Source organism: Artibeus jamaicensis, unplaced genomic scaffold (genome assembly GCF_021234435.1).
Source record: "Artibeus jamaicensis isolate MK-2021 breed Jamaican fruit bat unplaced genomic scaffold, CSHL_Jam_final contig_519, whole genome shotgun sequence".
In the NCBI taxonomy this organism is placed as follows: domain Eukaryota; kingdom Metazoa; phylum Chordata; class Mammalia; order Chiroptera; family Phyllostomidae; genus Artibeus; species Artibeus jamaicensis.
Genome location: NW_026521871.1, coordinates 13,171,332 through 13,195,779, shown reverse-complemented (window position 1 = coordinate 13,195,779; position 24,448 = coordinate 13,171,332). Strand labels below are relative to the sequence as shown.

The 24,448-nt window shown below is 48.6% G+C and overlaps 3 protein-coding genes across 4 annotated transcripts in view; 2 read left to right on the top strand and 1 right to left on the bottom strand.

The window, feature by feature from the left end:
* DNAH1 (dynein axonemal heavy chain 1) overlaps positions 1–501 on the top strand; it is a 78,156-nt gene extending 77,655 nt beyond the window's left edge. Inside the window, exon 77 of the mRNA XM_037134776.2 lies at positions 340–501. Within this exon, the coding sequence (XP_036990671.2) occupies positions 340–461 (122 nt within the window). The 3' untranslated portion in view covers positions 462–501. The remainder of the gene's footprint in view (positions 1–339) is intronic.
* A 558-nt stretch (positions 502–1,059) lies between these two features.
* On the bottom strand, positions 1,060–10,738 carry BAP1 (BRCA1 associated protein 1). 2 transcript variants are annotated; one of them, XM_037134744.2, is made up of 18 exons: positions 10,565–10,738; positions 10,438–10,467; positions 10,274–10,328; positions 8,948–8,990; positions 8,350–8,482; positions 7,865–7,984; positions 7,343–7,404; positions 7,126–7,268; positions 6,778–6,856; positions 6,214–6,337; positions 5,773–5,920; positions 5,107–5,291; positions 4,514–4,647; positions 3,429–3,907; positions 3,150–3,310; positions 2,828–2,920; positions 2,627–2,699; positions 1,060–2,414 (listed from the first exon to the last, which is right to left on the bottom strand). In XM_037134744.2, the coding sequence occupies exons 3-18, from the start codon at positions 10,296–10,298 to the stop codon at positions 2,281–2,283; spliced, it is 2,136 nt and encodes a 711-aa protein (XP_036990639.2). In that variant the 5' UTR covers positions 10,299–10,328; positions 10,438–10,467; positions 10,565–10,738; the 3' UTR covers positions 1,060–2,280. The 2 variants fall into 2 exon arrangements, with proteins under 2 accessions (XP_036990639.2, XP_036990638.2); XM_037134743.2 differs by lacking the exon at positions 8,948–8,990 and having other exon boundaries at positions 10,565–10,737.
* A 51-nt stretch (positions 10,739–10,789) lies between these two features.
* On the top strand, positions 10,790–24,015 carry PHF7 (PHD finger protein 7). The gene is given in 11 exon segments (XM_053668962.1): positions 10,790–13,145; positions 13,866–13,918; positions 14,315–14,406; positions 20,407–20,508; positions 20,869–20,993; positions 21,465–21,624; positions 22,184–22,290; positions 22,576–22,692; positions 23,122–23,239; positions 23,455–23,520; positions 23,522–24,015. Coding segments are annotated over 11 exon segments (1,155 nt in total). The 5' UTR covers positions 10,790–13,101; the 3' UTR covers positions 23,693–24,015.
* The last annotated feature ends 433 nt before the right edge of the window (positions 24,016–24,448 follow it).

Sequence of the window (24,448 nt, the reverse complement as noted above, 5' to 3'; positions counted from 1 at the left end):
ACCTTGCTGCCCCCTTCAGCAGATCCACCTTGGGTCCTGGGAGCCCCAGCCTGGTAACGTTCAATGTGGGTGACTGAGGCCTAGAGAGGGGGTGGGCCTAGCCTGGGTCCAACAGGACGTGAGTGGTACAACTGTCCCATTGCTGCCTGTCCTCAGTCAGTGCATTAACCCTAGGCAGGCCTGAGCCTTGGCCAGACCCACTCAACAAGTGGGCTTCCTCTTCAGTCCACTTGTCCCCAAGACTCCCTCCTTGTCCCCAAATCTGCCAAATCCATTGCCTTTACCCTGTCCTTCTCTAGTTGTGGCAACTTAACCCCCTCCCTTTGTTGTTTCTTCCAGGGACACTATCAACCACAGGCCACTCCACCAACTACATCATTGCTGTGGAAATCCCCTCTGACCAGCCCCAGAGACACTGGATAAAACGCGGTGTGGCCCTCATCTGTGCCCTGGACTACTAGACGTGGACAGAAGGGAGGGAGCCATTAAAGTTGAGTTTTCTAAGCAGTCCAGCTGAGCCTTACCTGCTTACATAAGGCCACTTCCATACAATGCACTGCCAGGGAAACAGTGAGGGTGAGGGGCTAGAGCGGCCCCAAGAGAAAATGTGGCTAGTGAGGAGGAAGAGGTGACAGGTAGCACCTTTAACCTGCTGGACCTGAGCAGGTACAAGAGGAGAGGTGAACCCTCCAAGGTCCCAGCACCCCTCGAGGGAAAGGACACCAGGCAGGACTAGAGGCGGCCCTGCCTCAACGCAGAGCCCCAACATCACTCCAGGTTGCAAAGCTATCAGATCTGGTCAAAGCCATGGCCCTCTCCTCCCAAACTGCACCTTGTACACAACTCTTCAGAATCCACAGCCCACCCAAAGTCCTTCCTCAGCTCAGATCCTAAATCCCAGGCCTAGGGTCCCAAGAATCTCTTCCCCAGAAGGCTAAATACTCAAGAATGCATACTTCTCATTTCTGGTCACTGGGCCTTAGGCCCAGGCCTAGTTAGATCCTCACTCCCATCTCAGCCTAGAGTACAAACCTCAGGCCAGCAACAACAGGAGGGTTTTTTTTAGGAGAGTTTTATTCACTTATTGATCCAATATTTACAGGGGGTCGAGGAGTCGGGCTGTGCTCCATGCAGAGGCAACTGCCATGCCTGCCAACTGTTCCCCAACCCCCTCCCAGGTCACTATGTACAGATAAGGGGCCTCCTTAGATCTCCTTCTAAGCCATCTAGCAGAGGCCATAGGCCTATATTTGGGGGCCGAGCTCCAAAGGCAGTGCTAGGCCCATTACTCCTTGGCATCAGGCCCTCTGGGAACATGGGGACTCCAACTGGTCATCTTGGTCCTGCAGTCCCCCACCCTGAGTGCCTTGCAAAGGCTGAGGAAGCTGGCGTGGCAGGGAGAGCTGAGTGGTGCCAGTTTCCTGCAAGCAGCCCTGTCTCTGCTACCCCTAAGGGAAGGGAGACATGGTAATACTGAGGGGATGGGCAGAGGCTCCTCTGAGCCCCAGGCTCCAGGGACAGAGTCCAGGAGCCCAAGGCAAGCCCACTGCCAGAGCCACAACACTGAAGGCAAAGAGCCCCAGAGCCTTGCTCAAGGGGAAAGCAGGCTTGACAAGCCTGACTGGAGCTAGCAATGGAGTTTACAGGCCACCAAGCAGCTCAAACACTCCTTTCTGCTCAAGCCTGGGACTACAGCAGGTTTCTCACCCCACCCGCACTGGGACCCCCCCACTCCCAACCCAGCCCAGAATCCAGGTTCCTGAGTTTGGAGCTCTCCCAGAAGGAAAAAAGAGCAGACCTGGCTTCCTCACAACAGAGACAATGGTGGCTGGGGCTACAGCAACAGGCCCATGCTCACCCAGGTCCCACCAGGACAACTGTTCAGAGAACGCATAGTCAGGAAGCCGGCTATGTCAACACAGTGGTGGCAAGATGGGCCAGAGCCCAGAAAAATAGACGTCTCTGTAGGTAAAATATATATTCTGCTACCCAGGCAGAAAGGCCAAGTCCTGCAGATCCACAGCCAGCTGTGGAGGAAGCCGCAGCACCTTACTGTGCCCTAGCTCCAGCTGCTGCTTTCTGAGCACTATGGGCTTGACCTGCCCCACCAGACCCCAGGGGCTAAATTGCAGGAAATCCTGGTCTGGCTTCCATTTCCAGGGTCTAAGCTCTCTGGCTGGAACTATTCGGTAATACTGGGAAGTGGAGAGTAGGGCAGAGAAGGGGCCCTGGTGAGGGCCACAAGGCAAGAGCAGGCTGCAGAGTCAGGGCCAGTAGCCCTCACTGACGCTTGGCCTTGTAGGGGCGTGAGCGTTTCCGCCGGTCAGGCTTCCGCTGCTTGTGGAGCCGGCCAATGCTGACCCCTTGGCGCCGCCGCACTGAGATGTTCTGCTCCACCAGGTTGGCCAACATGCCTGCAGAGAGACAGAGGCCCTTGAGCAGGTACCTGGATGCCCAGCAGCCACCTGCTCAATAGGCCGCAGACAGGCCAAGAGCTGAGGGGTCTCCCAAGCCTCCCTGAGCTCCGCAGTCTGTTCAATCCCTAGCAGATGCCTGACAGAGCAGCAACCTGAGGAGCATGGCCCTCAGGAGGGCATGCCAGGTAACACGCAGTGAGGACCCTCACCTTCCTGAGCCAGCATGGAGATAAATGTGCAGATGAACTCATCATAGTTGTGGGTCCTTCTCTGATCATCAATCTGTGGGGAAAAGGAATGAGGGCACTGCAGCCGATCTCCAGAGAGCTGCCACCAGCTGACCTTGAGAGGTCGCACCTCTGGGAAGGCAGTCATAGGCAAAGGACCAGGCAGTGGGAGAGATAACCCACCTTGAATTTCTTCCTCTTCTCTACCTCTTCCTTGAGGCAGGCCTCATAGTTTGCAATCTCGGCCTCCACACACTTCAACAGTGCCAAAAGTTCCTGCCAAAACCCAATGTTGTACCCGTGGGGGGGACTGGCCAGCACCAAAGCCATAGTACCAGGAAGCAGGGAGAGGCAGATAAGCAGCCAGAGTGCCTGGAGCTTACTGAGGCCTCTTCCACTACCCAACCCAGACAGGCTTCATAGCCACCAACCTTCCCACCGAAACTCGTCAAGAACCCAGTCCTTCCCCCTGCTAGGATGAGACGAGAAACCCACAGGAGCTCACCTTGGGTGAGTACTTCTCCCCACTCAAGGGCTCACTGGGCCTGACCAGCCCAGACTTCTCTCTGCCATCTACAGCTTCCACCACTTCCTTCTGCTCTGGGCTGCCAGCCCCCTGGCTGCCCAGGCTTGGTCTGATTGAGGGCGAGGAACCCTTCCCACCCTCTGGGAAAAGAAGGCAGGAGAAGACCCATCAGAGTGCAGGACACTTGGTGCTCACTTGGCTACCTCCCTCCTCCATCCTTGATACACCAAGTGGCCAGTGAGCCAGCCCAAGGCCCACCTGTCAGTGCCAGGGGACTCAGCACACCATCCTCAGCCAAGTGTAGCAGACCTGTGCTGATGACAGGACCCAGGTCACGTACAGCACGATTGTAGCGTATACAGTCAACACGTAGCAGGCTTTCATCCTCTCCAAAAAGCACCTTGGAGATGTGGGAGGTGACAGGGCTGGAGGGCCGCGTGGGGTTGGCTGAGCGGATAGGCGAGCGCAGTGGTGAGTTGAAAGCGCTGCCGATCTCGGAGGCTGTGTCTGTGCTCTCATTGCTGGGGGTGGGTGAGGGCTGCGAGTGCGTGGGTGCTGCCACTGCCGGACTCCCAGCACCACTGCTGGTCTTGATGGACAGGGGAATCGAGAGGTCTTTCTGGGACTCTTTGAGCTTCTCAGCCAAGACGTTGATAGTGTTGGGCTGCAACACTGACAGCTGCCCATCCCCAGAGCCACTCGATGGCACTGGCTTCCCTGGCCCCTTTCGCCTGTACCTGTGGGGCCCAAGGAGAGGTGAGCCAAAGGAGTGGGCCAGGTGACCACACACCCAGCAATGCCTAGAACTGTCTATTAAACAACACCCTAACATCCAGGGACTGACCCTGCAGCTCCTCTCTCAGTCCAGCTGCCTGCCCCAGCCATGCCAAGCCTGGCACCCTAAGCTCTGACAGCTACAGCCAGGTATCCTCAAAGGACACCTCTATTCTAGCTGCTAGCCTTTTGCCAATACTATGTCTTCTAGCAAAGTATCCCTGCCCTATCTCCTCCTTCCCTGCTTCATCCAGTTCTTACAAGGCCTAGCCAAAAGGCAACCTCCCAACAGGACATGTTTTGATGTCTGGTTAAATGTGCTCAGCTCCCTCCCCACCCACCCCAGCTCTTCAAAAGTTTCTTGGGACCTGGAGTCAGCCTCCTTCATGCCAGCCTCCCCCAGGAGCCTGTACTCAGCAGGTGCTCAGCATTATCTATCTACCAGGAGCCTGTACTCAGCAGGTACTCAGCATTATCTATCTACTGAAGGGTACTCAGACACAAGCTAGAATATTCGAGATAGGGTCTGTAGCACTCAGAGCTTCCAGCCTTACAGAGCTGAGGCTGACCTAATGGCGGAGTTGGTGTTCTGCACATCGTCCTCTTCATCATCCTCATAGTCATCCTCATCGTCTGAGTACTGCTGGGGTGGGCGGACTGGAACTCGGCTGCGGCCCACACCTGCTGCCAAGTCTTCTTCCTCCTGGGGTAGAAACCCAGGGCAGCCCATCAGCAGGGGTCAGTCAGCCCAGGTTGGACAAAGCAGTCATAGCCAGACAGGAAGCCAACATGGCTCTCAGGTCAAGTCCACAGAACCCTCTAGGTATTCCAGAGTCCACCCTGGGCTTGTAGGAAAGCTACCACCTACCCACACCACCGGCCTACACAGGGCTTCTGAGAGAAAGAGGGCCCTAAAACACGTGCCTTCACTTGGCCAGCAGAATCCAACTGATAAGAGTTGTACCAAGGAACATGACCTCACCATTTAGGCCCATAGCCATGTCTGACTTGAAGTCAGAGGAGCTCTCTTTGCCTCCCTAAGCCCCCTGCCTTGTCAGGTGCTTCCAACTGTCAGAGGAACCAGGATAATGAACATCGAATGCCTGTGGCAGCCTTTCAAAAGAATCCTGGAGGGAGTCCTGTGGGGGCACTCCCAGCTCACCTGCATGGGGGACTTAGCATAGTTGTGATTGTCGAGGAAAGCTGGCAGCCGCTGGACAATGGGAGCGGGATTGGGGGGAACGCCATTGAGGCTGCTCCCTGAAGGTTTCACCACCAGCTTGGGTTTGCTGGGAGGACTGTGGGTCAGAGCTTGTGGGCATGTACCAGCCACCTCCTCCACACCATCTGAGAGAAGGAGCACAAGCAGGACTTTCAGCCGGCTTCTCAAGAAAAGCTGTCCCCAGCCCACTGTCTCCCCTCTCCTGTGACACTGCATTGCTCCCCCTCCCTTCCCAGGGAACAGCCAAGCAAGCTGGTGGGATGGAAGTCATTTATGGGCCCACACCGAGACAGGAGAAGAGTAAATTGGAAAAAGAGAGGGAAGCAGAAAATTTTTTAAAAGCCTCTAAGAAAACCAGAAAGGGATATGCATTACAGAAAAGGCTCATGGGCCTTTGGTAATGGCGGCCCTTTACAGTTGCATTTCTTTAGGGAAAAAACTGCTCTCCATGTTTGGAAGGGAGAGGGATACAAGCATTGAGGCTTCAGGCCTTCTGTAGGAGCCCATGAAGCACTGCCCATGTGCCTCCACAGGAAAAGACTTGCTCTGTTTGGGTCTCCCAGGTCAAGCAGTAAGGCCCACAAGAGGCCCTAAGACCCCAAGTACCTGTGTGGGTGCCCTCAGTGGCCACTGGGGCCCTGCTTGCCTCCAGAGCCACAGGGGACTTGCCACTGACTGGTTTGGTCTCCTCAGGCAGCTGTGACTCTTGTGCCTTGTGGGTCTGAATCAGCTCTGGTTGTGTTACCCTGATCAACTAAAAACAGAATCCAAGGCTCAGAAGAGAGAAGGCAGCCCCAGCCTCTACCTCAGACAGCTTAAGAGCCTTGGCTCTACCCACTCCCTTGCAAAGAAATACAATGGTGAAACCCAAATCTCCTTTAGGAAAATGACTTTCCCTCCCCACCTCAAGTCCCACCTTTCCCAAAAATGGTGCAAAAGAAGTAGTGGTTGGTTGAAGCCCAGATCCACGAGGGTGATTTGGAGAAACAGAGGCCCCAGTGAGGAGGAGAAGATGGCTGGGAAGGGACCAGGCAGGAGGGTACCCACCTGCTGCAGGGCCTCCAGTACTGTCTGACGATTCACCTTCAGCACATGCAGCCTAGCCTCATACTTGATCCTGCGGTCAGGCACCACCGCCATCAGGTTGAAGCGGATATCATGGTACGGCTCCCTGCAGTCACAGCTGCAGCTGTGAGAGCAGCTCCCGCCCAAGCCCCACCATCAAGTTGAGTAGATATCCTGTCAGGGCTTCCTAAAGTCACTCCTACCGCCATATAGGCACAGGCCCCATGGTAGGCAGGCAGCAGTTAACCATGCACACCAGCCTCCTGAACTGGTAACTTCCAATGAACTATGTGAGGGGTCTGGCAAGAAGTGAGCCAGCATACCTGGGCCACCCAGGTCTCCACCAAGGTTCCCCGTCCCCAAAGCAGGCCATAGGCAGCCTGGGCGGGAAACACGGCAATGAGTTGGGAGTCAAGATCTAAGTCTGACCTTTTCAGATTCGCCATGTGGCCTTGCACAAGGCTTCTCTCTGCCTTGGTTCCCTTTTCTGTATCCCTCCCAATGGGGACACAGGTCCAGAGGATAGGGGAGGCACAGGGCCCTTACCCTGCAGTGGCAAGGCCAATACGTTCCATGATGACCCGCCGGGCCTTGTCTGTCCACTCCTCATCCTCCCCCCAGGGCCCTAAGGAACACCAAGATGAGGAGTCAGCAAGTGGGAAGCTCTGAGTTTGAGCAAGCCAAGAGTGAACAAGAGGATGGAGAGTAGTTGAGCCAGGGAGTCAGAGGCTAGTCAGGCAATGCCGTGCAGGGTGCCATCTGGCCAAAGCCAGATGTCCTAAACACCCATCACCCATCCCCCACCACTGAGTCCCAAGCACCTGAGGACATAGGACCCCGGTCTTTAAGAGTTAAGCAGAGAAACCCAAATGGCCCCCAGCTCAGAGTGCCTACCATGGTCAATGGGGTAGACCTTGAGCCCATCCAGCTCAAAAAGCCGGCCTGTGATAGGCACATAGCTGACAAAGTGGAATGCCTCCATGGTCCGCACTGCACTAAGGCCATTCTGCTTCTCCGGAAGGTGGCGTGGCTCGGGTCTGGGGAAGGACAGAGTCAGGACCCAGAATGGGACAGCCCTTCCTTACCCCCGCCCCCATCAGCTCCCACACACCTGGCATGGCTATTATGTGCCTTGGCCAACTCGGGGGCATTGCCAATCGCATATCCTTTGCTCTAGAGGGAAGAAAATAAGCCAGATCAGAACTTCTCAGGTGAGCCCCTGAGTGGGAAACAAAGCTCAGGAGAGCAGGCCTGGAGGTGTTCCAGGAACCTACAGAAGCACAGGTGGACTCTCCTAAAGGTAGAAGAGAACTCTGGAGCCCTAAATAGATGAGCTCTAATGTCCTGGCACAGTAATCAGCAGATACTGGGAGCAATGTGACCTGTAAAGTGCTGACAAAGTCCTAAAATGATATCGATTAAGCAATGTTCCTTCCTTCCCTAGGTTTGTCTCTTTTCCTTACAATGGTACTAGAACCAATTGCCTTACACAATTGAAAGTCAATGTAACGTAAACATTCACATAAAAAATGAAAAGCCTCACAGTGCCAAATGTCATAGGACAGCATCGGTGGCCCTAGAGGCCAGATCTGCCCAGCCAGCGGTGACCCAGAATTAAGGCACTGTGGCCTACCTCAGGGCTGAAGCCTTTGGTGAAGTCCTTCATACGACTCAGGGTGGGCCCCAGGTCCACATTGCTGCAGTTCAGGAGCACACTCAGCAGGGCATGAGTAGCACAAGAGTTGGGTATCAGCTGTGAAACCAAGAACAATCACCCATATACAGCATCCTCAACTGAAGCCCACATTCATCAGGAATGGGGACACAGAGAGGGACAGTCATATCTGGACAACCACCCAAATCTTTGCCCAGTATTTGTCTATTTAACTAAATATCCAATGTCTGGGGACATGGAGAGCGAATTCAGATCCCAAACTGCTCTAAAAGAGTCTCCCTTTTTTAATGAATAAGAGCTCAATTCCTTCTGGCAAGGGAATTCTACAACCACCATCCTTGGTCTCTGCCTATCTCCTCTTCCTGCCTTCTCCCACTTCCACTCTCCAAGCAAAGAAAATGGCAGCACCCCACCCTCCAGAAAGAACACAAAGCCCAGCAGACCTGGTGGGCAAAGAACATATTATTCACAATATCGTCATCTATCACAGATGTATCATCCACCAAGGTAGAGACCTTGCGACGGGACCGGCGCTCTTCGATCCATTTGAACAGGAAAATGAATCCATACACAGGGCTGAGGAAAACAAGAAACAGAACTAAACCAGCCAAGTGGAGGAAGGCAACCAATATTCCCTTTTTTCCCTCCCCCTATTCCTCTGCACTGTGTTGTTATAGACCACTCTGCCTGGTTCTAGGAATTGTATCTTGACCCCTTGTGGGGAAGGGTGAGGGATGACCTTTGGAATGAGAGCGGCAGCAAAGCTTGTCTCTGGTAGCAAACGCTGCCTCAGTTTCCTCTCACTGCCCCCAAACCTTGGTTGGAAGTCAATGTGGGGGGGGGGGGGTAAGACCCCTCACAGTGGTGAGGGGGGCAACCTAAGCCAGACTGGATCACTTGGGAGGCCTTCATGGAAGGATGGGGGGGGGGTGGCTGCAACAAAGAGCAATGGACTCTCTCCACTGGGCTTTGTCAAAGCCCCAGTCCCCATGTTCTCTGGGAGAAACACTTCCTGGCTCTAATCCCCTTAAGCCTGAATACCTGATGGGGAGAGGTGCAGCTCCATGCCTTGCTAGAGCGTGTCCTGGGGGAAAATCTGCCATCGCAAAGACTTCCTGATAAACCTGTGAAATCTGCTCTACTAAGAGTGCTTTCATTCATATGTTAAGGGTTCCAGCAGGAAACCCTAAAACTCTGTTCCTGACAGACTGTGACTCATACTAAGCCCTCAGATTTCTTTGAAATGTTATCTACTGTTTGATCCTTGCTGCCCTGTATTCCTGTGTATTACAACCCAATAAAAGTCCCCAGAGAAGGGGGCTCAACACCTTTTTCCCCTGAGAAACTGGCCACTACTCAAGGCCCTTTTCCTCTGGGAAAATGGCCACTTCTCCTCCCCAACCAGATCACATCATGTCTCAAGACATGATTACTCTCATCCATGGCAGCTGGAGGGACTTGCCAGGAAAGTCACCTCCACACTGTGTTACCACTCAGGTGCCCTTCCTGTAATCCCAGCTCTCCCCTGGTTTCTGCCCAACACTGCCCAAAGTGCCCCTGAGCCCTGACAACCCGAAGCCTGCCACAAGCTGTCTAAACATCAGCTTCTGGCTGTGGTTCTCCAAGTGTCCACTCAGTATCCTTATGAAGTACATGGTTCTGCAATAAGAGAAGAAAATCTGAAGCCAATGGCCCAGGACAGGGTAGGAACAGAAGGTAAGGCAAGAACAAAAAAATCTGATGAGGAATTTAAACACTAATTCTCACTTGGGGACCCCAAGGCCTGAGCCCCATTGCAGCCAAGGAAGAAAATGAACACCCATATCAGTGCCTTCTTTCCTGGGAAATAAAAGCAGACTCTCAGTTCAGTCACTGTAGCAGTTTTCCACACCTCTATTCTGCAGGACCACCAAAACAAGACCCTGCTGCGGTTGGCCGTCCAGGAGGGGCCTTGTAGATGCTACACACAAACCAATCAATACAAGACCCTTGTGTGGACATTAAAGGCACTAGTACACAGGCACACTCAAGCAGTAGTTAATAAATTACAGCAGCACAAAAGGCACTGTGGCGTCTGCGTATAGAGAAGAGCCTGGCTCCCTGCTCCAAGACCAGAAAAAGCAGCTGAACTGTGCTCCAAAGGACGGTTAGAATTTGTAGGGGTGCGGGGAGAGGTGCTACTACATAAAGGGAAGTGCTGAGGGAAGACTGGGAGAAAACAAAGTAATTTCATCAGGAGGGATGCTTCCTTACATTAACTTTTACAGCTTAGGGTTCCTGATACTATCCCCCTTGAGAGGAACTCTTCCCCAGACCCTTTCGGAGCCTTCGAGGTGTAAAGGGAGGTCCCGACGCCAAGCCACTCACCCCTGGCACTTGCTCTGAAGGTCATAGATCTCCTCCACTTGCACCCCTTTGACACCTGCGATCAGGGAAGGAAAGAAGTCAGGAAAGGCAGCTCCTGGCCGTGCGGCGAGGGCGCAGGCGTGGGCCCCCACAGCCTGGGTCCGGAGGGGAGCAAGGACTCTTACCGAAATCTTCCACCAGGAGGGTGAAGAGGCCTGGTAGGACGACAAGAAGAGCAAGTAGTGGTCAGGAAGGCGCCTCCCGGGCCCACCCCGGCCTCCCCAGAGCCCGGCCAGCCGGCCCCCTCCTCACCAGGGTCGCTCTCCAACTCCAGCCAGCCCTTATTCATCTTCCCACGGGGCGGCCCCTCAGCGCCATGTCCAGGCCCTTCCGACCCACCGCCGCCCCCGCCGGGAGCCCCAGACGCCCCCGACGCCCCCGGGGCCCCTAGCCCCACACACAGACAACGGGCCCGTTTGCGTCACCCCCCGGCGCCGATGGCTTACGTCATAACAGAGCGACGGTCTTCGCCCCGCCTCTGAGTTCCTCTTCCGCGCGTTGACTCCACCAGCTGGTGAGCTGGTCCCAAAGCGAGGTAGGGGGCGTGGCCAGAGGAAGGGCGGGGCGAGCAAGTCTGGCGCGAGGGAAGGGGAAAAAGTATACGGAGGGGCTGGTGCTCGGTCGTTAGCGTTCGGCCGTTAGCGGTTCTGCTCAGGCAACGGTCCGTGTAGCCGTAGTCCTCGGGGCCGCAATCTCCCTGGGTCGTAGTCCGCATGACCCGGGCCCCGTTTGCGCGCTCGCCCCCTTCGCCGGCGCAGTCACCGCGCGGGGCGGCCGCCCGTGAGGTATACACAACGAATAAAGCTCCGGGACAGAGGCGCCCTCGGCCACAACTGAGCTGGCGGCCCCGGCCGGGACCTGCGGCCCGTGTGGTACCTTGAGGAGTCAGCGGCGGAGGCGACCTCTTGCCCGGCCCCGCACCAGCCTCCCCGCAGGCGCGACATGATCCTGGTCTGGCTTCCGCGGGATGCTCCTTGAGCCCTTTGGCTGGCTGTTACCTCCTGGGGACGGTTGTGGCCACACCAACACGTATTTTCCAAACCAATCATTGTTTATTCTTGTGGCGGCGGCGCCGAACACGCTTATTTATTTTTAATTTTCTCAACAAGCTCTTACCCAGCCTTTGTCCCGCGAAACAACTTGGTAATCGTTTCAAAGGAGCATCACGCGGATAGGAAATCTCGGACTGAGCCGCTTGTGTAAGCGCTCCCTCGCATCGACCCTCCTTCCGTACTTTGAGGATTGTTGCGTCTTCCCATAACTACCAGTGTGCCCAGAACCCATTCCAGGAACGTCTTGGTCCAGCGATGCAAAGAACTGAAGTTTCAAGGTTTTGTGTCTATTGCTAGACAATCGGGGTCCCTCCCCACAACTCGGAACCGTTCAGTAGTCACCTCAAGTGGATCCCCTAATGTTACCCTCTTCTCTCCTCTTCCAGCCTGTCCAAGTGCTTTTGTTGAGTAAGAAGTCATCCAATGTCACTGCTTCTGCAGGTGCAATTCACGGGTTAGAAGAGGACTGGAGCAAACCCAAAGAGAGAAAGGGGGTGTAGCCTTAGTAGTTGCCTTACTGGTTGTATTCTACAGGCACTTGAAGTTGTTCAGGGCTCCCCAGCTGTACAGTGAGGACATGGGTGCTGGAGTGTGTATCCCTGGAGTGACTTCATTCACTCAGTTCTCCTAGGAAATACGGTCCTCTTCTCCCCTGACTAAACAGGTCTTCCTTCATAGGAGTGGATTTTACTTAATTTGCCCCCCTTTGCTTTCAGGGATTCCCCCTGGCCAATGAAAACTCAATTTGCAGTCGGCCGACATTGGTGGGGGGAGTAGTGGCAGGTGTCTTCTCCACAGTTAGGCATTTTACTCTTGGCTCAGAGCTAGACAAAGGTTGAGAATAGGCCAAATCTCAATGGCCACCTGAGCCTGGTGAAAAGTGGCAGGAGCCAAAGGGTAGTTTTGTCAGTGTTATCTCTTGTCTGTCACTAGAGGGAGTTAACGCTTTAGACAGATGAAATCCCACAAGCTCCTCCTGGGAAAGAACTAGCTAATCTAGCTTTTACTGGGCAAAATTAAGGTACCCGTACTTGGGGACAAAAGGAGCCTTTTTTTCCTGCGTGCCACCTCATGGATTTAGCAGGCACAAAGAAAAAAAAAAACATTTACCAGTTCAAGCAGTCATTCCAAGTTATACTGCTGTGTGAGGGGAGTACCTCTGACCATAGGCAAGTGCCTCTCTGTGACCTCTGTGCTTCAGTCTCCTCATCTGGAAAATGGGGATAATAATGGCACCTGTTGTGTGAGTTTTGTGAGTTAACACATGTAAAATGTCTGCCACATCCCTCACCAGCGTGGCATCTTCTCACAAAGTAAAAGGTTGCCAGTTTGATTCCTGGCAGGGCACATGCCTGGGCTGTGGGCCAGGTTCCAGGTTAGGGGAGGGGTGTGAGAGGGAACTGATTGAGAACACATTGCTGTTTCTTTCCATCTTTTTCTCCTTCCCATCCTCCGTTTCTAGAAATAAATAAATTTTTTAAAAAATTTCTAGAACAATTATTGGCACAATTTAATAATTATTGGCTATTACTAGCATTAACACTGAGTGGGTCCCTTATATTCTGTCATATAGGTTGGGAGGTGAAGTGCCCTATTGCTTTGACCCTGTGGAATGTGATAACCAACTGTAGCATAAAATTGTTGACCAAGCCCTGTTTATTTTTATAGCTAGAAGAACCTGTATCATCCTCATAATAATATAGAAGAATTTAAGATAGGGGAGAGAGGTTGCAGCGAATGAAGACTATAAAAGAAAAGAAGAAGGAATGTCAAAGATTGAGGTAGAGTAGGTGACATAAGGAAGTTTGGGATAAATTATTCAATGGCCTGTGGTATATGCTGTACTTTTTTCCTCCTTTGCATGGTGTTGGGGGCTAGGGTTGGGTAATGTGTAAGCACACACCACTGATAGTCTGGAAGCTGCCCAGTAACCTGCCCTCCCAGGACTTTTCTGTGGTAGCAAAGCACTGGCTCTTGAACCCTACTTCCTAGGTTCATATCCTGGGTGTAACACTTGCTAACAAGTGACCTGGGAAAGGTTACTTCATTTCTTTATGCTTCTGTTTCCTCATCTAGAAATTATTATTATTATCATGCATAATAATAGCACCCACTTTTTAAAACATTCTGTAGATTCACTGAGCTAAACATGTAAAGAGCCAAGAATAATTTCTAGCAATATGAAATTCTTAATATCATTTTATTATGCTTTGTGAATGTGATAGCACCTGAGATTCAGAGTAGATGACAGGAGAAATAGTAAAAGGATGTTTGCTCCTGCATTCATTTAGTCAACACAGGCACCAGGAACAGAAAGATGGTTACTGTCTTACATAATTCAGACAATTCAGTAGGTATGCTTTGTATTTTCAAAAAATGTAAAATAGAAAAACTGATATCTTAACCTTTAAGTATTCTGGTACTTCATCAGACCCATGGATGGCATTTTGAGGGAAATGTTACAAAGGATGTTGACAGGATCCTTCTTCCTTCTCATATAGAAAATCTGCCAAGATGAGAGGGGTGACCCAGAGGAAGCCATCTTCAGGGCCTGGTAAGAAAGATTGGAGGTTTTATTCAGCTTCTGCCTCCCAACCACAGTGAAGACCACCTGCGTAGGGCAGCAAAGGTGCTCCTCTCACTGCCAGTTCTACTTCCCAGATTCTCTAAAATTCTGAAGAACTCAGGGTCTATAGTTTTTTAATGTCACGTCCAAAGTTCAAGAAACAAGTTAATTAAGTCCACTTAAGACAAAAAAATGTGAAGTGAGTAGTTGTAACCAAGTCCTTCAAATGTGGCCAAAATTATATAAAGACCTAAAACTGATACCAAATAACACTTCAACCCAACCTTCCTCCTTGTCAAAATGACCTGTTTCCAATACTCTACTCCTGGTACTTAGAGAGGTGGTTACATTCCCAAAGTGAATTCTTAACATTCTCTATTCCAGTATGCCTGCTATGCCTTCAAGAACCTGGGGATCCCGAAAAATTAGGGGAATTTCTTCAAAAAGACAATCTCAGCATGCACTATTTCTGTCTTGTGAGTACAAGTCTCCCTTTGAATGTCTCCTGGCTTTTGCTCTACAGTCTGTTCTCTGTTTTTGCATCCAGCCTCAGATCCATAACCATTTGTTTTCCTTAATAGCTTTTTTCTTTTAAAATCTAATTTTTAAATAGCAATAGACATACCAGGTATAAAACCCTAACAGTATAAAGTATGTACAATTAAAAGTCTCTTCCCAAAACAGTATGTCTCATATTTCTCACTCTTCCTAGAAGCAAATGCTAGCAACAGTCCTTTAAGTGATTTTTTCCCAATTTTTTAATTAGATAAAACTTACTACAGAAAGCACTCATGTTATATATAATGTGTATCTCCATGTAAATACTGTCTGAATGAAAATAAATACTCCCATTACCCTAGATAGTTCCCTCCTGCCCTCTTCCAGTCAATCCCTTCAGAGATAATCACTGATCTATAGATTACTTTTGCCTATTCATATGCTCATATAAATAGGATCATATAGTTTGTACTCGTTTCCATCTCACTTCTTTCAGTCAACGCAGTGAAGATTTTTTTAGATTGATTCAGGTTGTTAAATGCATTAGTAGCTTGTACCTTTTCATTCCCCAGTAGGTGTTCTGTGGTATGCATATATTTCAATTTGCTTAGCCACCTGTTGAGGGATATTCGAATTGTTTCCATTTGGGGATTATTATCAATAAAGCTGCTGTGAACATTCATGTACAAGTCTTTTTGTGAACACATTTTCACTTTTCTTGTGCAAATACCTAGGAGTAGAATTACTGATTGTATGCCAACTATATGTTTAACTTTTTGTGAAGTTGCCAAATCACTTTCCAAAGTGATACCAGTTTGCACTCTACCAGTTATACACCAGTTATACCACTGGCAATTTATGAAGCCCCAGTTGCACAGTATTTTTGCTAGAACTTCATATTGTCAGTCTTTTTTGTTTTGTTTTAAGGTTTTATTTATTTCTAGAGAGAGGGGAAGGGAGAGGCAAACAGCAATGTGTCGTTGCCTCTCTCATGCCCCCAGATGGGGACCTGACGGGCAGCCCAGGCATGTGCCCTGATTGGGAATCGAACTGGAGACCCTTTGGTTCACAGGTGGGCATTCAGTCCACTGACCACACCAGCCAGGGCATATTTTCAGTCTTTTTAATTTTAGCCATTCTATTAGGTGTGTGTTGGTATTGCTCTGTAGTTTTAAATTGGGTTTTTCTGATGTCTTAAGATGCTGAGCTTCTTTTCATGTGCCTATTGGCCATTTACATATTTTCTTTTATGAAGTGTCTGTTTGTCTTTTTAACTTCACGTACTTATTTTTAGAGAGGGGGAAGGGAGGGAGAAAGAAAGGGAGAGAGACATTGATGTGCGAGGTAAATATCAATCAGTTGCCTCCTGCAGGTCCCCAACCAGGGACCAGGCCTGCAACCCAGGCAGGTACCCTGACCAAGAATCAAACCCACAACCTTCAGATCAATGGAGTGACACCCAGCCCACCAACCCACACCAGTCAGGGTGGATTTGTCCATTTTAAAAGCTGGGTTCTTTTGATTGAATTAATTGTAAGAGTTCTTTATGTATATTCTGGATACAAATCTTTTTTCAGATATGTATATTGTGACTATTTTCTCCCTGTTGGGTTGCCTTTTCATTTTTTTAATGATGTCTTTCAAAAAAAGTTTTTAATATTGAAGTCCAGTTTATCAATTTTTTCATTTATCATTAGTGGGTTTTTTTATGTGTGTCTCCCAAGAAATCTTTACCTACGCATTGAATTATCTTGGTGCCGTTTTCAAAATTAATTGACCATCCATATATCCGTGTATCTAAATGACCTATTTTATGTTATTGATCTATCGCTCCTTATACCAGTACAACACTGTCTTGATTTTTGTGGCATTATAGTGTCTTGAAATTAAGGATTTTGTAAGTTTTGCGGTATTTTCCAAGATTGCTTTGACTCTTGGGTCCTTTTCCATATGAATTTTATAGTTAACTTTTAATTTTTCTTTAAATTAAAAAAAAAGAGGACTTCCGCCAAGATGGAGGTATAGGTGGATGTGCCGTGCCTTCTCACACAACCAAGTTTAGGGACAACTAAATATTAGCAACAGAAAACACAGCCAGAACACGGAAAATTGAACTTTTCAGAAGTCCGTTAACAACAAATTCTTCAGCCTGACCGGTAAGGGGCGAAACCAGCAGCTGGTGAGGGGTTGCACAGGAGGACTCGGTCAGGCGGACTCAGGCGCGGAATCCAGATGCGCGGAATCCAGATGCGCGGAATCCAGATGCGCGGAATCCAGGCGCAGGGTTGGGCCTAGTGAGCAACCGAGCAAGCCACTAGGTGAGCGACTGCGGAGGAGACAGCGGGGAAGCAGTGCTGCGTATTGACTGTGGTCGCCTATTTGTGCATGAGCGGACAGACGAGGGAGTGGGCGGTGGGACCGGGCCGGCGTCCCCGCGGCAAGTGGCAGTGGACGGCGCTACCATTTCCCCCGCTCTGACCACGCCCCCACATACAGCGTCACAACGCAGCGACCTGGGAGTCCAAGGCACCGCTTCTCACACTTAAAGGGCCAGAACAGACCAAAAATGTCGCAAGTTCTCAAAGTCCCAGAGCCCATAGATCTAAGCGATGAAGAAATAGCAAAACTCTCAGACGCACAGTTTAAAACACTGGTCATCAGGACCCTCACAGAACTGGTTGATTATAGCCACAAATTAGAGAAACATATGAAGGCGAAACTAATTGAAATGAATGGAATTGCACAGGAAACCGATAGCGATGAAAAGGAAACTGAGACTCAAATCAATGGTGTGGACCAGAAGAAAGCAAATAATGGCCAAACAGAAAAGAGTCAAGAAGCAAGAATTCAAAGAAATGAGGAGAGTCTTAGAAACCTCCAGGACATCTTTAAACGCTCCAACATCCGAATTATAGGGGTACCAGAAGGGGGAAAGGCACAGCCACCAGTGGAAAACTTATTTGAACAAATAATAAAGGAGAATTTCCCCAGTCTGGCAAAGGGAAATAGACTTCCAGGAAATCCAGGAAGCTCAGAGAGTACCAAAGAAGTTGGACCCAAGAAGGAACACACCAAGGCACATCATAATTACATTAGCCAAAATTAAAATGAAGGAGAGAATCCTAGAAGCAGCAAGAGCTGAGGGGACAGTCACCTACAAAGGAGTCCCCATCAGACTGTCAGCAGATTTCTCAAAAGAGACCTTACAGGCAAGAAGGGGCTGGAAAGAGGTATTCCAAGTCATGAAATCCAAAGACCTACAACCAAGATTGCTCTATCCAGCAAAACTTTCATTTAGAATGGAAGGACAGATAAGGTGCTTCTCAGATAAGATCAAATTCAAGGAGTTCATCATCACCAAGCCCTTATTATATGAAATGTTAAAGGGACTTATCTAAGAAAAAGAAGTTAAAGAAACATGAACAGTGAAAGGACAACAAACTCACAGTTATTAACAACCACACCTAAAACAAAAGCAAACTAAAAGGACGCTAGATCAGGAGTGGTAACATAGAAATGAAGATCTCAAGGAGGGTTAGCAACAGGGGAGTGGGAGGAGGAGATGGGGGGAGAAGGTACAGAAAATAAGTAGCATAGACAGTAGATAGAAAATAGATAGGGGGGCAAGAATAGCATGGGAAATATAGAATCTAAAGGACTTGAGACACATGGTCATAAACTAAAGGGGGGTAATGGTGGGGATGGGGGGTAGGGTGGAGGGGAATGAAGGGGGGAATAGAACAACTGTAACAGCATAATCAATTTTAAAAATTTTTTTAAAAAGAAAGCTTTTTGGGATTGTGGTGCAGGTTGAGATGTGGAATGCCCTGAAGAGTAACAAACAATATTGAGTCTCCCACTCCAGGGATGTGATACAGTTCAACATTTACGTGGGTCCTTTAAAATATATCTTAGCAATGTTTGTGTGTGTGTTTGTTTGTTTTTAGTGAACACTTGCACATCTTTTCAATATATTCCTAAATATTTTGTGATTTTTATGCTATTTTAAATTCTATTTTTAAAGTTTTCAAGTTTGTTGTTGGTATATAGAAAGGCAGTTTATATTTGTAAATTGATTTTATATCCTTCAGTCTTGTTTAAATTCACATACTAATTCAGTAGTTTTTGGTATTTTTCTTTTGTAAATGCTTTAGGGTTCCCTATGTACACAAAACTATGTTCTGTGTGAATAAAGACAGTTCTACTACTTCCTTTCCAACCTTTATGTTTTTTATTCTTGTTAACTTTCTGTACTAGCTAGGGCCTTCAGTCTAGTGTTCAGCAGAAGTTATGTGATGAGTGTCCTTGTATTCAACATCAAAGGACAGTATCCAATTTTTCACCATTAAAATATGCTAACTGTAGGTTTTTCATGGGTTCTTTTCATTAGATTGAAGAGGTTCCCTTTTATATCTAGTTTGCTGAAGGGTATTAGGAATGTATATTGAATTTTGTCAAATATTTTTTCTGTATCTATTGAGATGATCATTTTTTCCCTTAATTTGTTAATGTGACTTGTTATATCAATTGAAATCTTTAATGTTAAACTAACTTTGCATTTCTGATATAAACTCTGCTTAGTCGTGATGTTTTATCCCTTTTATATGGTGCTGGACTCAATTGTTAATATTTTGTTTTATTTTTACATCTATGCTCATAAGAACAATTGGTCTGTAATTTTCTTCTCTTTTAAGTCCTGTCTGGTTTTGGTGTCAGTACTTGGTTAATTTCAATGCATGTATAAGCATATACACTTTCAACATAAAAATAAACACTGTACACAGTGTTTTTATTTGTATTTTGCTTTTTTAATGGCCATTTCATATGATCTGGTTTTTTCTGTTTAAGAGCTAATCAGTATTCCATAGTATGGGTATGCCAAAAAGTATTAAAACAAATCCCTTTTAAAGGACATTTAGATTATTTCTAGTCTTTCACTATTAATGTTTCTGTTTATAGAAATAATATATGCTCACTGTAGAAAACAATAATACTTAAAAATATAAATAAAAGAGAAATTGCTCATGTAGTCCTAAAGCCCTGAGATAATTAGTTTTAAAATAAATTTAGAGTTTTAACCCTAGTTGGGAACATATGTTTATCATTTAAGTGCCCTCAAGTTGTCTAACCTTGTAGGGTCACCTTCTCTATCATGTTAAAATAAAATAACCCGAGTCCCCTTTCACATCACGTGTCATTACTGCAGGAAGTTGAGCACTCTCCCCAGTATATTTGGAAGATTCCTGGAGTCGGGGCTCAGGTGCTGACATTCTTCCTACTGTGTTAGGGTGGTCAGAGCTAAAATGTGTTTTTAAAAAGTTCAGTTTCTCTCCTTTCACTCGAAGGCAGAATGTCTACAGTGAAAATAATTTAGAGCTTTGTTTCCCTTCCTGTAGAGAACACACTCTGAGAAGAGTATTTATTCTGTGCCAGGGGGGCAGTACAGCAGAAGGGGTAAGAGCGTGGGTTCTGGGGGCCTGCAACTGTGCCCTTGAGAACCCAGCCATGCTTACCATGCTGCAGTTCAGTGGTCTCCTTTGTGAGGTGAGGATCACAATAGCATCTGTATCACAAGGTCATGGTGAACATACAATGAGATCATACACGGGGAGTGTCTCCCCAGCACTCAAAAGCAGCCCTCAGTAAGTGAGACGCAGTAAAGCACAAAGGCAGTTAAGAGCCGAGGTTCTGCATTTCTGCAGGCTTGAGCAGGTCACATAATGTCTCCTATAAAATGGAGATGATGATAGTACCTATATCTTAAGGTTGTTATGAGGGTTAAATGAGTTTATATTTGAAAAGGACTTAGAGCATCCACATATAGTTGATACTGTGTAAGCCTTTGTTAAGTAAATTACCCTGTTAATGCATATATATTCCAACAGGCTCTATTTCTATCCTGTCCTCTCCAACCCACTGCACTTTTTCACCGATCATCAATGTTGACAGCCTGGTTCTGTGCACACCCCTCCCCACAGATTCTGTCTAGCAAGCTGCCTCAGCGGGGACAGTCTAACAGAGGTTTCCATGGATTCCTGCCTGAAGATATCAAAAAGGAGGCAGCCCGGGCTTCTAGGAAGGTTAGAATCCCCCTGGAATGTGGGCCTTGGGCAAGACCTCCTTTCACACCTCCCTGATCATCCCTGCTTCCGTTCTTTTTCCTAGTAGCTAATTTAGAAGTCAGAGGACTCCTGGATTTCCCAACTGCTCCTTAAGTTCCATGCTTCTTTAAGGCGTAGTATTCTAAGTAAGGAGAGGGAGTAACATCCGGAGAAAACAAAAAAGAATTCAGTCTTGCCTGAAGCTGCAGAGCTTTCAGGTCCACTGAGGAAAGGGAAAGGCTGTTGCTTCTCAAAATTTCCAGTCCAGAGAATGATGTGCCACAGAATGTTGTTTGTCTTTTTGCGGGTCCTAAGCACTGCCTGGGATCTCATTTGCAGATCTGCTTTGTGTGCAAGAAAAAGGGAGCTGCCATCAACTGCCAGAAGGATCATTGCGTCAGAAACTTCCACCTTCCTTGTGGCCAAGAAAGGGGTTGCCTTTCACAATTTTTTGGAGAGTACAAGTGGGTGATGAAGGGGAAAAGTCGGGTTGCCCTTTTGAAACTTGCTATTAATTAGCCATTAATCAAATCAGAGTTCGGCTTCCACCGGCCTGTTTTGATTCACCAGTAAATCTGTCCCTCCATTCAGTTAATGAGAGTGTCTTGACTTGGCAGTTCCACAAGGGTTACTTCTTGCTTCCTGTCCCCTTCTGAAATTACAAACAGCTGAGGTTCTTAGACAGCTGCTCAGAACGTAGTGGGGCTTTCAGGAATGAGAAAGGCTGTAGAGATAGTCCCAGGAGCTTTGCTGAGTGGGAGAGCAGCTGTGAGAAAGCTGTTTTTCACCCTCCTCCTCCTCCTCCCCTCCTCCCACCCCACAGCACTGAGGTTAGCTGGGCACTAGCCTGGGCAGCTGATTTCCCTCCTTAGGCCAGGCAGCTGGAAAATTCCATTAATGACAAATCAAAACCAAGTCTATTTACTGTGTCACAGATCATTTTGTGAAAAACATCGCCCAACACAGGACATCCAGTGGGAGAATGTTGGGGAGGAAGGCTGCGTCTTGTGTTGTGAAGACTTATCCCAAGCAAGTGTTGAAAACATCCAGAGTCCATGCTGTAGCCAAACTATCTACCACCGCAAGTGCATACAGGTGGGGCTCCCTCGGCTGTGGGGACCTTCCACGATTGCCCTAGTTCCAGCACCCTGGGAATGCTTAGGGAATCTTGACTGGAGGTCTGCACTCGGGGCTGGTCCCAGGGGTTCAGATGAAAGTCAGCTCATTCCCAGGTCACCCTTGACCTGTAGGACCTCATTCACAGATAAGATTTAGACTGCAAAATCCTCAGCATAGCTAGAGCAAATGAGCTCATCCTAGAATAAGTTAAGTAGCCTCCCAATCAGCATTGCTTCCTCAGATGGAAGGAAAGGGAAACATGTATCCAGGTACCAGAGTCTTACTAGGTCAGCACTGCCAAGCCCCATGGCCAGAAGTGACAACTAAGGTATTTCTGGAAACTCTCTTGAGCTTTTGGTTTCTGGTCTGGCACTGGAATTTGCAGCCCTCACCCTAACCACCCCCAAACTCCTTTTCCTGGAAGCCCCAGTCAAGCTTTCTTAGGAACATCCTCTTTGTGAGATGAAGGTGAAGTGGAAATGAGGTGATCAAAGACTTTTTGTAAACAGAAAGTTTTTCCATGTTTCTCTTACAGAAATATGCCCACACATCAGCAAAGCATTTCTTCAAATGTCCACATTGTAACAATCGAGAAGAGTTTCCTCAAGAAATGCTGAGAATGGGAATTCATATTCCAGACAGGTAGGGGAAACTCTGAAGCAAGAATTGAGCCAGGGAGTGGTTGCCTAGATTTCCAGAGGAAGTAAGTACATGGTGAAGAGGGGAGGGGCGGAAGGAGAGCTTTCCAAGTATCAAAAGAAAAGGAGGGGGGTGGCACGTGAGGGTTGGAAGATAGGTGTTATTCAGGCGGCCTGTTGGACTCTCTTGCTGGGCTAGTTTGAGTTCTTCCTAGTTCCTCCCAGGTGGACAATGGTTTCACCCACCAGTTTATGTGTCCCTTACTCACTGTTTCTTCTCTCACTGCAGAGATGCTGCCTGGGAACTGGAGCCAGGGGCTTTCTCAGACTTGTATCAGCGCTATCAGCACTGTGATGCCCCCATCTGTTTGTATAAACAAGGCAGAGACATCTTTGAGGATGAAGGGTAGGGAAAGGCTTCTGGCTTGAAAGACCTCTCATCAGTGCCATCTCAGAGTTAGACCTTGGCACAGTTATTAAGAGCAAAAATCCATTTTTGTCTGCAGACCTCAGGATGAACACAATTGCTAAGTCCCATTCTTGAGCAGCCTAGGACTCACATGCATGTGAGCAGGTCTCTCTGCAGGATCTGCTTCTCCTTGTGCCCAGTGGAGAGGCACTGAGGGCCAGTTCCTCTCCAAATCCACCCTTCAAGAATCTGTGCCTAACTGCAGCTTCCTGTATCAGCAAACAGCTACATGTCCATCGTGGTAAAACGTACAGTGAAAAATGCCTGGGAAACCTCAGCAAAGGCCTGTCCTGTAATGAACATCCCAAGAGTGGTAGTTAGTGCTGTATGTGTGTGTGCCCACAACCCTTCCTTGTCTTCCTGCAGGAGGTGGAGCCTCATTCTGTGTGCTACATGCGGGTCCCACGGAACCCATAGGGATTGCTCTTCTCTTAGATCCAACAGTAAGAAGTGGGAGTGTGAGGAGTGTGCACCTTCGCCTGAAGTCACAGGTGAGGCCGAGGGATGGTCTGGTCTTAAAACTGGGGACGGGGTGGAGGAACCATGGTGCTGGGAAAGGAGGAGGGTACGCCACTAGATGGGGAGTTCACAGTGGTGCCTCCAGTTTGGGAATTAAAGTGGCTATGGAGGGGCTTAAGAACCAGTACATGGGAGAGACGGAGGGTTGAGTTGTCCTCTCCCACCTTTTTTTCAACACAGACTGAAAACTCAGGTGACATCCCCTGCTGCAGCAGCACCTTCTACTCTGGGAAGGGGGAGGGGCGGGGGCGAGCATTACTGCAGAGACACCAACCTGGAAGAGAATCTGGGCCCTTCTCGAACTGATTGCCCAGGACCTTCCTTATTAAAGAAATCAGGGTCCTCTGGCAGTAGGAGGGGCCACTTCTGGTGGTCCAAGGGTGTCAAAATAACTAAAAACTGCAAAAAGTACAAATAGTGGCTTCTAAGTAGTTGCTACCAAGCACATTTGGGTACAAAACTTCCTCCAACAAGTCTGGGGAGAGACCACTTTAGGACTGTGAGACCAGGAAAGGGGGCCACCAGTGAGACTATGGACCAAAGAAAGAGAAGTCCCAGAGGCGTGAGAACTGCGCAGTCCCCATGCCAGCCGCAGAACGTGTATGTGGCTGTGACAGCTAGCGTCTCTGCTCTTTTGGCCTGATTCCCAGGGGGCCCTTTCTCTCTTCTTCCCCCAAGATTCTTCCACTCTAACATGGTTCCCATGTGCCCCTTCTTACATCACCCATGTTTGTAATCCAAATAAAGGCTTTCTCTCCATCGATGTCTCCTTAGAAATTCACTCTGGATTTTATCTAGCACAGTAAGGAATCCGGAGGGTGAAGTGAGAAAACAGAAAAACTATAAAATTCAGTGACTTAAATGTTGCTTTGGAGGGGACTTTCCATTTAGAATATAGATATGTTGCTTTGGAGGGAAGCAGTGTGCAGGAAAATCAACTTTACAGGTACAGAGAGTTCATTATTGTGCAAATAAACACACAGGTTCTCATTAGGGAGGTGAGCCAGCAGAGAAGCCCACACTGGACTGAAAAGAGGCCCCTGTTGCAAGGCTTGGGGCCCCAGACTCAAACAGGCCAGGGACTCCCATGCTTACGTGAAGTGGAAGGGACTCCACTAACTCCCACAGCATGAGTGAAGACACACCTCCACACAAACCCTCTCAGCCTGGTGGC

What these genes read in the sequence shown, in the direction of transcription:
- BAP1 (XM_037134743.2), bottom strand. Translation starts at nt 10,601, where the DNA reads ATGAATAAGGGCTGGCTGGAGTTGGAGAGCGACCCTG. An exon ending in ATTGGCCTTGCCACTGCAGG is followed by an intron (nt 6,338 to 6,777) that starts GTAAGGGCCCTG and finishes CTGTGACTGCAG; the next exon opens with GGAGCCGTACCATGATATCC. An exon ending in GGGAGAAGTACTCACCCAAG is followed by an intron (nt 2,921 to 3,149) that starts GTGAGCTCCTGT and finishes GGGTTTTGGCAG; the next exon opens with GAACTTTTGGCACTGTTGAA.